At 53.8% G+C, this 11,436-nt stretch overlaps 1 protein-coding gene across 4 annotated transcripts; it reads right to left on the reverse strand.

The window, feature by feature from the left end:
• Positions 1-19: 19 nt before the first annotated feature.
• Positions 20-9,224, reverse strand: LOC102745196 (P2X purinoceptor 5). 4 transcript variants are annotated; one of them, XM_081810960.1, is made up of 10 exons: positions 9,034-9,224; positions 4,570-4,720; positions 3,840-3,911; positions 3,477-3,552; positions 3,294-3,390; positions 2,939-3,019; positions 2,476-2,614; positions 1,771-1,907; positions 1,214-1,307; positions 20-1,091 (listed from the first exon to the last, which is right to left on the reverse strand). In XM_081810960.1, the coding sequence occupies exons 1-10, from the start codon at positions 9,168-9,170 to the stop codon at positions 750-752; spliced, it is 1,326 nt and encodes a 441-aa protein (XP_081667086.1). In that variant the 5' UTR covers positions 9,171-9,224; the 3' UTR covers positions 20-749. The 4 variants fall into 4 exon arrangements, with proteins under 4 accessions (XP_081667086.1, XP_081667088.1, XP_081667087.1 ...); XM_081810962.1 differs by having other exon boundaries at positions 9,087-9,221; XM_081810961.1 differs by lacking the exon at positions 2,939-3,019.
• Between the last annotated feature and the right edge of the window lie 2,212 nt (positions 9,225-11,436).

The following is an 11,436-nucleotide window of genomic DNA, read 5'->3' on the forward strand; positions in this document are numbered from 1 at the left end:
AAAAAAAAAAAAAAAAGAGGACTCATTTGGGGCTCACTTTCATGCACCACCTCTCAGGAGAATATGGCCTTGTTGCATCCTGTCCCCCTGGTCTTCATAAAAAGTCCACCCCAGGTCCTGCCGGAAGCCTCCAACAGGGCAGAGAGGACGAGGCTGCCGGAAACCCTGGCAAGGAGCTTGCCGGGAGGGGCACGAGCCACTGACAGTTCCCACGTCTTTAAGAAAAGTTCCAGAAGAACAAGCGGGCATGACAAGAGATTTGGAGGAAACCTTTGCCTACCCTCCAGCAAGTACTTCCTCTCCGGTGAGCCCCCTGGGCTCAGCTGAAGGGACAGATCTGAGGGAGGCCTGCAGCCTGACTTCCCTGCGCTCGTCTGTTAGCCCTGTGCCTTTCAACGGGGGGGGTGTGCGGTGTACGTCCCCTCCTGAGGCTGGGCAGGCCCGGGGAGGGGCACGTTGGAGTCCCTGGAAGCCTGCTGTCCACCCGTCCCATGTTCACCCTGCTTTGTTTTTGCTCCCCAGGAGACAGGCAATTTCTGGAGACGTTTTTGGTTGGGGAAGAAGGCAGTGCAGGCATCTAGTGAATAGAGGTGCCCAGCACCATGTTGTTAAACATCCTAGAGGACACAGAGGGCCCCACACAAAAAAGAATTCTCTGGCCCAAAACGTCAACAGGGACAGCTGAGAAACCCTGCAGATAGCTGGGTCCCGTCTCTTTTCGGCAGCAGCACAGATGAGCCTTCGGAAGTTCAGGGACTGAACCCGGATCCCAGAGAAGCCCAGCCCCGCCCCCAGCGCCAGAGCGCCAGACAGATGGCTCTCTGGCTCTGGAAACAGAAACTCGGGCAGTCACTGCCACCTGGGGGCTGCTGCCAGGTGTCAGGGCCCAGAAAGCCTGACCTGCATCCCACCGACCTCGCCCGCTCTTGTTCTTTCTGCAGCATCAGGACGGCACCTCCCGAGTGGTCCCCCCCACCCCCAGGCCAGTGCTCAGAGGGTAAAGGTGAGGGGGGGGCAGTACTCACAGCACCCATGAGCGCCACCCCAGAGCCAATGTTGACGACTGTGGGGATGAGGCTGAACTTCCCTGCCTGTAGCACAGAGAAACAAAGCAGGGTGAACATGGGACGGGTGGACAGCAGGCTTCCAGGGACTCCAACATGCCCCGCCCCGGGCCTGCCCAGCCTCAGGATGGGACGTACGCCGCACGCACCTTGCCGTTCACCATCACATCAAAGCGGATCCCATAGGCTTTCATCAGGGTGCGGAACTCCACCCCAGCAGCGTCTCGGTAATACTTGGCAAACCTAGGGGAGACCTTCCCTGCTCGGCAACACATACTTGGCTGCTTTGGGAGATTTATAAGCACCCCCCAAGACCCTGCTCTTAGCAGCCTTGGGGGAGGTTATAGATCGTCTTGCCAACACTGCGGTAAAGATTCATCCAGATCTTTGAAATCCTTACAGACATTCCCTAAGAGGCAAGGGCTTTCCCACTATATGCTGGGCCAACCCAGGGCCACCAAAGCACTGAGGGAGGTGACCTGGTTAAGAAGCCAAGCCTCAGCTTCCTGGTGAGCCCACAGGGTGACAAAAACTTCTCTCCTCTCCCAGCGATGCTCCCCCCTGCCATCCCTCACCTCTCCTCAGCTCTTTCTCCCTATACCTCCCACTCTACTATCCACCCCAATAAGGGGTGTCAGAGTGCTGGCACCCAGAAGAGGACAAAATGTGGACAGGGTAACAAGACAGCAAGTCTAGCCCCACTTACCTGAAGTTGTACCCAGAGGAGATTGAGTTTTCTGAAAATGTGTTGTCCAGACGGCTAAAAGAATAGTGAGGGTTGCATTCAGAAGGAGCTTTATCAAGATCACAATCCCATTCAATCTGAATTCCTATCACACCACCCTGATGAAGAAGAGACAAGAATCAGTGCACAGAACTTTGTGGAGTGGACAGAAGGCACAGACCAGCTCCTCACAGGGAGCTGGACAAGATGAGAAAAGTACTCAGGCCAAGGGTCAGCCCCCCTGGAGCATCCTTCCAGGAAGAAGGTGGAAGTTCCAGGGTCCTAGCCCCACCTTTGGTGTGGCTGAGGAAAGCACATCACCAAGAGCGCCCAACCCCAGAACCCTCCTGTTTCATGCTTCCATGAGCGAGCACCTACAAAGGGATGGGCACCTCACACGAGAGCCAGGATATGCCAATGGGGTTCCCTCTGGCTCTGTTTCAACGGATGCCCCGAGGACTGAGAACCAACAGCAGGTGCTTAGCGTGCCTCCCACTGATGCCTGAGTTCTGACAGACTGTGTGTCATAGCTAATTCTGAAGACAGTGAGTCCCTGGGGCAGGGAACTTTGTCCATCCCACCCCACAGGTCCCCCCTACTCACCATCCTCTTCGTGACAGAGCCCAGACCCAGAGCTCTTAGGCCCCCGGGCCCCCGGGCACGGCGCCCTGAGTGCACGCCACTCACCTGCACAGCTATCTCCTGGAAGTTGCTCCCGGTCCAGCTGACCACAGACCCCAGTCGGAAGATGGGGCAGTAGGGGTTCTTGGGGCCAAACTGACAGGACTTCAGGAAAGCTCTGTCATTGGTGTCCAGCACATTGGTCCTGAATGGAGGCCACGAACAGACAGTGAAATGAAGCTGAGACTTGCCGTTCCCAGGCCAGAGACAGCCTGGCCCAGGAGTCGCTGGGCCTTTACCTGGCCCAGGCTGAGTCCCTGACTTTAGCCTCGACTCAAGTCCTGACTACTCCCCCCTCAGCACACCCCACTAACCTATTGCATTCAAGGACAGAACCCCACTCCCACAGCAAGGGGAAGGGGTGCTCCAGCGTCACCTGGTGGTTCATTCACATACACCTCCACACCATGCACACGGGCCCACGCACAGTGACAAGGATGCAGATCCCCAGGCACCAAGTCCCACGTACTTGGAGAAGTTGAATTTGGGGAAACGAATGAAGTTCTTTATGTAAACGGTGAAGTCTTCAGCCTTGCCCAGCAGTGGCTTCCTGAAAACAAAGCCAGGACAGCCTGTCCAGGAGGCCCTGCCCCTGCTCCCTCTGTACATCCCCCCAGGCCTGTGGCAGGGCTGGGGCCAGCCCGCTCCCTGCAGTCCCTGGAGCCTTGGCCAAGGACCATTCATCTGCTCATGTTGCGGTGGTCCTAGGGCTTGGTAGGCTGTCCTCGGAAAGAGGATCTCAGGGTAGAGGTGTCTCCACCGTCAGGCTGAGACCCATCACTGCCCAGGTAGCTCTTCTGGGTCCCAAGGCCGGAGCCACTCACACTGGTCTGGGCTTTGTCTCCACGGGGCACCAGGCGAACACCTCACAGGTGCCCCTCTGCATGCTGCCCACCCGCACGCAACGGCCAGTCTTCACTCCTGTAGGATTGGGGCGGAGATGATGCTAGAAGCCTCCTGGCTCCATCCCCCACTGTGCTCCCAGCCCTGGCCATTCCAGGCCTCACCATTTCCAGCCACAACAGGCTCCCCAGGGGGACAGTCACTGTCTGCGTAGCACCAGGCATCCGGAATGCTTTCGCTCTGTCGGAAAGAAAGGGCACCTGCGGGGGGGCACTTCCCTGCAGGGGCCCCCGTTCAGAACCAGGTCCCACCCCAGGAATTAGGACAGGGGTTCCTCCCCTGAGTGGGGCCACACACCCTTTGAGAACCTGCTTCTCTCCCCCAAACACTGCAGGTGCGTGCTCTGGTACACATATGCCCTGGGGCACTTGGAGGGGGTAGAAACCCCTGCTTCAGGAGAAGGGTAGAACCCAATAACTGCTGGAGGCTCTCCCACCCCCTCCCCCGCTTTCTGCACCACATCAAACCTCAGCACAGGTTTCCTGCCGCTGGTTGGCGGTCACGATCAAGTTGGTGACTACGAAGAAGACGTTCTCTCCCTGAGGAGCCAGAGAGGAGTTGAGGGACATCCTCCTGCCCTCTTGGAGACCCTCCTTCCCAGCGCTTCCTGGCAGGGGTTGGGTCTCTGCGTGGGTGTTGAGGACAACGGGGCCACAAAATCAGTGGATCCTACCCATCTGCCCACTGACTTTGAAGTCTCTGAGCAGACATCCTTTGAGAGGTCCCTTTCAGGCCCACAATCCCAAACTGCTCCCTCCACGAGTTCCTATTCTGACCTCAGTCGCCGGGATCCAAGCCCAGATCTGGGAGAAGAGGCCCGGACAGGGTGGCCCAGGCCCTGGCCCAGGCCAGTTGTGAGCAGGCCAGGGAGCCCTTCCCAAGCGCAGCCAATGGCTAACACAGGGAAGCAGTGCTCTGTGCCAGGCCACCTGACTCACACTGACCTGAACGTTCTTGGGGCCCCATTTGGTTTCTACAGGCTCGGGGTTTATTGGGAAGGGACTGGTCTCATAGGCACAGTCAAGGAGAGCAGGGGGTCGGTGTGGAGGGAAGGCTCCGGGCAGGGTCTCCATCTGCAAACTCTGGCAGCTGTCCTGGGCCAAGGGAGTCCCTAGGTACCTGAGCACCTTCCTATGTGACCCCCCCGCCAAGCCAGGCCCTGCTAGCCCGGGCCCTAGTGCTGTGTGGGACTCAGACCTGGGGTGGGATGACATAGTCAGCAACATCCCAGAGCCGCTCCCCAAGCTCCGATGTGTTGGTGAAGGTCACACCCTTGACTTTGGTGACAATGCTGCTCTGCAGGGAGGTGTCAGTGTCTTGGTAACCCTTCTTCACCAGGAACACCCAGCTGCGGGGAAAAGGTCGGCAGGTGCGCATCAGCCTCATTGCTGTCCTCAGGGAATGTCCCCCAGGGGCTTCACCTTTCCCACCAGCTCCTGGGCAGGGGTCACGACTCCACTGCTGCCTAAAACCGGGTTCTGCAAGCAGCAGAGGTGACAAACAATCCCAGAACAGGGAGACAGCTACTCTCAGGGGCGGAGGCCCTGAAAATGGCCCAGGCTGGGCCAAAACCTGCTCATGCATGCACTGGGGATGTGAACTCGGGAGAGGCAATGAACTCTGGGAGTTAACACAGGGTAACAGTGCCTCCCCCCAGGGGTGTGAGGACAGTTAAAGGAGACGGTACATAACCTGAAACTATTCACGGACAGACCACAGACAAATCCAAACTAAGGGGCATTCTACAAAATGAGAGTACAAATCCTACATTCTTTGACACCCCAAACACACACAATAAAAGAAAAAACAGATAAGTGGAACTTCATCAAAATTAAAAACTTTTGTGCAAAAAAAATAAAAAACAAAAAATAAATAAAAACTTTTGTGCATCAAAGGACACTATAAAGAAAGTGAAAAAATAATGCACAGAATGGGAGAAAATATTTGCAAATCACATGGTCAGGGTCTAGTACCCAGAATATATAAAGAACTCTTACAACTCAGCAATGAAAAAGACAAATAACCCAATTTAAAAATGGGCCAAGGATTTGAGTAGATATCTTCTCCAAAGAAGATAAACAGATGGCCAATAAGCCCATGAAAAGACACTCAATGTCGTTAGGCATCAAGGAAATGAAAATCAGAACCACAATGAGATACTACTTCACACCGAAGAAGATGGCGGTAATTAAAAAATATATAAAGGAAAATAACAAGTGCTGGTGAGGTTGCAGAGAAATTGGGACTCGCTGATAGGAATGTAAAATGGTGCAGCTGCTGTGGGAAACAGCTTGGTAGTTGACCCAGCAACTTCCTGCCAAAATATATACCCAAGAGAACTGAAAACATATAACCACACAAACACTTGTAATGAATGTTCTTAGTAATGTTATTCGTGACAGCCAAAAAGCAGGAAACAGGGGCGCCTGGGTGGCTCAGTAGGTTAAGCGTCTGCCTTCAGCTCAGGTCATGACCCCAGGGTGCTGGGATCGAGTCCCACATTGGGTTCCTTGCTCGGCGGGAAGCCTGCTTCTCCCTCTGCCTCTCCCCCACTCATGCTATCTCTCTTTCTCAAATCAATAAATAAAATCTTAATAAAAAAAAAGGTAGAAACAGTCCAAATGTCTGTCAACAGATGAATGGATAAACAAAATGTGAGTATTATTCAGCCATAAATGCAATGAAGTACGGATTCACGCTATAGCATGGATAAACCTTGAAAACATTATGTTAAGTGAAGAAGCCAGACCAAAAAAAAGACCACATGTTGTATGATTTGATTTATATGAAATGTCCAGAAGAGGTAAATCTATAGAGACAGAAAGTACATTAGTGGTTGCCAAGGGATGGGGGTAGGGGAGAATTCTGACTGACTGCTAATAGATATGGGTTTCTTTTTGGGGTGATGGAAATGTTCTGAAATAAGACAGTGGTGATAGTTGTACAACATTATGAGTGTACTAAAAACTACTGAATAGTATAATTTTAAATAGTTGAAATGGTGAATTACATGCTAGGTGAATTTTACTTCAATTAAAAAGTTGTAATAAAATAAAAATCCTGTACTTTTCAAAAAACATCAGTGTCAGGAAATACAAAGAGTCTCAGGTACAATTCCAGGTTAAAGGAGACCAAGAAGACAAAATGAATGAATGAATGCAAGGCAGGATTTCAGATATATATATATTTTTTGCTATTAAATGTAATTATTAGAGCAATTTACAAGAGGTCCATAGGTTAAAAAATAATATTGTTTCAGTGTAAATTACCTAATTTTCATAGCTGTACTTGGTTAAATAAGAGAATTCCTTGGTTTTTTGTTTTGTTTTTTTTTTAAAGATTTTATTTATCTATTCATGAGAGACAGAGAGAGAGAGGCAGAGGGAGAAGCAGGCTCCCAAGGAGCAGGGAGCCCGACGCGGGACTCGATCCCAGGACCCTGAGACCATGACCCGAGCCGAAGGCAGACGCCCAACCATCTGAGCCACCCAGGCGTCCGAGAATTCCTTGGTTTTAAGAAATACGCACTGAAGTCTTTAGTAGTAAAGGGGCATAATGTCTGCAACTTACTCTTTTTTTAAAAAGAGTTATTTATTTATTTGTTTGTTTGTTTATTTCAGAGAGAGAGTGCAAGTGGGGGCAGAGGGAGAGGGAGAGAGAGAGAAGCAGACTCCCCGATGATCAGATCTCACACCCGCAGACCATGACCTGAGCCGAAATCAAGAGCCAGACGCTCGGGGCACCTGGGTGGCTCAGCCGTTAAGCGTCTGCCTTCGGCTCAGGTCATGATCCCAGGGTCCTGGGATCGAGCTCCGCATCGGGCTCCCTGCTCGGCGGGAAGCCTGCTTCTCCCTCTCCCACTCCCCCTGCTTCTGTTCCTGCTCTCGCTAACTCTCTCTGTCAAATAAATAAATAAAATCTTTAAAAAAAAAAAAAGCCAGACGCTCAACCGGCTGAGCCACCCGGGCGCCCCTGCAACTTACCTTAAACAGAAAAAATTGCATATACACACACATGATGTGTATGCGGAGAAAGAAAGGGGAAAGGACAACACAAATGTAGTAAAATGTTAACATCTGGGGAATCTAGGTGAAGGACGTTTTAAAAAGTTTGTACTATTCCTGTCACTTTTCTGTAAGTCTAAAATTTGTCGAAACACACACAAAAATTTTTTTTAATGAGATAGCACATGTAAATTGTTTAGCACAGTGAGTGCTGGGCCACGGAAGAACTCAAAATAGGCTCTAAGCAACCTATCGTTGATGTTTACTGTTAAGGTTAGAGATCGTCCAGGTTAACCCCTTGGGAAAGCTGGGAAAACAGAGTCCAGGAGAGGGCAGGACGCTGCCTGCCTGAGGTCATGCAGGAGTGGCAGGGGGTGCCCCTCACCTCCCAGCATGCCAGTAAGGGTTCTTTGTATAGCAGGTGCCAACCAAGATGTGCCCACTCTCTTCATCTCTGGGGCAGACCTGCTACATCCTAGGCCCTAGACTCTCCTGTCCCCAAGGAAACCTGAGAGGGCTGTGACAATGAGCCAACCAGCCATTTAGTAGGGACACTGGGCCCAGCCTGGACAGAAACATTCAGCAAATGCCCAAGGAACAATGCGCATTCATTCATTCATGTCACACATACTTCCTAAGCAGTTAGGTGATGCCAGGCCCTGCCTGCCTTCATGGTGTCCCTCCCCTGGATGGGAGGCAGACAAGCAAACAATCCCTACGGAATGTATCAGAGGAGTTATTCAAGAACCTGGGTCTGAAGGACAAGTGGGCTTTAACCAAGTAGAGGAGTAAAGGCACACCTGGCTGAGGACCAACATGTACAAAGGCCCTGGGGTGGGAGACATTCAGGTGCCTTAGGGATGAAGCTCCATGGGCATTGGCCTCCTAGTGAGGTCAGGGGGCCCAGTCAGGAAATAGGAGGGACTCAACAGCATTTACTGAGGCAGTAAAAGAGGCACATTAGCCTCCTACTCATCTGGTGTCATTTCCTGCTTCCACCTGTCCCTCCCTTCTTTGGCGTGGGGGGGGGGGGGCCTGAACAGTGCCTGGTTGAGCAACTCCAAGGAGCTACCCCCTCCCCTGAGGGTGGGAGGGGGAAAAGGGGAGGCAGACAGTCCAGCTGGGAGCGGGGTAGTGGGCCTCTGAGCAGGACCCCTAGCTGGACACCAGAGAAGCCAGCCAGGGGTGGGGTGAGTTGACAGAAGGGAGTGCTGAGACACGCCAGGCTGACGAGTTGTCCCAGCCAGGAGCTTGGCACATGAGCTCGGTGATTATAAATAACCCACTCAGTGCCCGGGCCTGCACCAGGCCAACGGACCAGGGAGGCTCCCAGGGCAACAGCTGGAGCCCAGCCCCACTGCACCTTTGCCCCCCTCGATGGCCCTAACACTCAGAGCTCGGCCGGAAGGAAGGAGCAGCCCACCGAGAGCCTCATAAATGAAGGAAAGCTGAAGTCCCTGCCCGCAGCTCAGCACCCGCAGAGCCGGTGGGGAACCAGAGGGCTCCCCCTTGACCTGCCCACTCGTACACCCAAGAGCCCCTTCCCAAGCACAGGGAACGCACGTCCAGTTCCCGGGCCCCGGAAGGGCACAGCTGCGGCCCAGAGCCTCTCCCCCCCGCCCCCCGCCCACTCCCCGAAAGCCCCCGGAGAACTCACACCACCAGGTAGGTCAGGATGGAGACCTGCAGCAGCCGGTAGAGCAGGCCCACCTTCTTGTTCTTGGCGATGACATACTTCTCGGTCTTGTAGTCGAACAGCGACTGGGAGAGCCCCTTGCAGCCCGCCTGCCCCATGGCGCGGGCTCACCTGCGCGCTCTCCCCGCCGGCCTCAGGCCGCTCCCCGCCGGCCCCCCGCGCGCTCCCCGCCGGCCTCAGGCTGCTCCTCGCAGGCCCCCCGCGCGCTCCCCGCCGGCCCCCCGCGCGCTCCCCGCCGGCCTCAGGCTGCTCCCCGCAGGCCCCCCGCGCGCTCCCCGCCGGCGCCAGGCCACTGAGCACTGCGGCTCCCGGGGGCGCGGCTCCGACGCGCAGGGTCGCCGGGCCGGGCGCGCGGGGCGGGGAGCACGCGGGGGCGCGGGCCGCTGCGGACGACGCTGCGGAAGCCGCCGCTGGGGGCCGGGGGCGGAGGGTGGCGGCGCCGGGCCTCAGCTGCGACCTGGCCGCCGCCTCTCCCTCTCCCTCCTCCCCTGCGGAGGACACGCCTACGAGGGCATTCCTGAGGCGCAGGGCCGCACGTGAGACCCCCCAGCCGGAAATCAGAAATCGGGCGCTGGAGGAGCAGGGGCGAGGGGATGAGAGTAGGAAGGGCTGCTTTTCAAGCAACCCCCCTTTTTCTACTCCCAAAGCAATCCTGGGATGGGGATTGGATAGATTGAATAAATGGGGAAACTGAGGCCGGGGAGGCGGGACCTACAACACAGGAAGTGAAGAGAGGGTAAAGAGCGTTTGTAGGCAAACACCCCGGGTTTGATTTTTTCCTGCTCTCTGGGGGACCCTGCTTCTCACCACACAGGCTGAGAGAGACTGAAGACTTGCCTGATCCGTGGCTCCTGTGTCCTCTGTGAATCAGTGGCTGTCCCTCCAGGGACAGTTGCTGCTCGCTTAAAACCAAACGCTCCCAGGGAGTCAGTTGCCAAGCAGGTCCCAGCGCCCACAGCATGAAGACCTCTGTACCAGATCTGGGACAGACAGATGGGCTGGGGCTGCAGAGATGTAGGCAGAAGCACAAAATATGCCTGGAGGGAGTTCAAACCAACTGTCCGAAACGTTCCCAAAGCAAGAGATGGGCCTAATCTAGGATGCTAAAACTGCACCCTCCTCACAGCAGGTGAAATTAAATGAGAGGGCGTGGGCACTGGGATGAAGGAGGGCATCTCTGAGATCAGTTTTAGAACTTGTGACAACCACAGAGAGGCAGGCCCTGTGTGTTTCTGCATCCGGCCTTCTGGCCAGAAGCGGTCCTGCTCCTCTCTCTACCCAGGCCTTCACACACATAGAAGTTCCTCTCCCTGAACCACAGGCTCCAGGGGTTGGAAGGGTTCCGAAAGTTCACCAAGGTGACTCTCTCTAAAAGTAAAAGCTACAGGGCAGTAGGTGTCCAGTTTTAGTGTGCATGGGAATCATTTGGAAGAAAAATGCAAATCCCTGTGCCCTGCCCCTAATATTTTCATTCCATAAGTCTAGGATGGGGCCTGAGGATCTGTATTTTGCTCTCAGACTGTCATTTGGGAAGCACAGATCTTTGCATCTTTTCATCAAATTCAAATGCCATTTCCTCAAAAGGTGTATTCTTGTTACCACCCCCCCAAAATTGGCCCCCACCCCAGTCACTTTCTATCCCATTACCCCTTCTGATTCCCTGAAAACACTTGTCATTCTTGGATAGGATCTTGTTTACTTATTGGCTGTGTTCCCCACTAAGACCCTAAGCTCCTGGAGCATGGGGATCTTGCCTTTGGACATCTCTGTGTCCTATACCCACTGCTGTATCTGCCAGATATTAGCTCAATACGTATTTGTCAAGCAAGGGAACAAACTCAGGCCTGATTTTTTAAACAGGGAGTCATGACTGGGGATTTTAGAAGCTGATACCATCCTGGGGGTAAGGTTTGGGAACTGTCCCCAGACCTTCCTTCCTCACTCTCCCACCAGCCTCTTCCTCAGCCCACCTCATACAGAGCTCTCCAATCCTGGGGGCTGGGGGTGGGTGGGGAGTGATGCAGCCTCGATGGAGTCATATGACTCCTGTGAACATTCCATCAACCTGAGCCTAGGAGGAAAGTAGCCTTTCAGGGTCTCAAGATCTGGTTTGAAGAAGAGCTTGAGGCTATGGAACAAAGACAGTCTCTTCAACAAATGGTGTTGGGAAAATTGGATAGCCATATGCAGAAGAATGAAACTGGACCATTTCCTTACACCACACACAAAAATAGACTCCAAATGGTTGAAAGACCTCAATGTGAGACAGGAGTCCATCAAAATCCTAAAAGAGAACACAGGCAGCAACCTCTTTGACCTCAGCCGAAGCAACTTCTTTCTAGAAACATCGCCAAAGGCAAGGGA

This window comes from Leptonychotes weddellii, unplaced genomic scaffold, assembly GCF_054177405.1.
Source record: "Leptonychotes weddellii isolate Sample4059 unplaced genomic scaffold, ASM5417740v2 HiC_scaffold_4609, whole genome shotgun sequence".
In the NCBI taxonomy this organism is placed as follows: domain Eukaryota; kingdom Metazoa; phylum Chordata; class Mammalia; order Carnivora; family Phocidae; genus Leptonychotes; species Leptonychotes weddellii.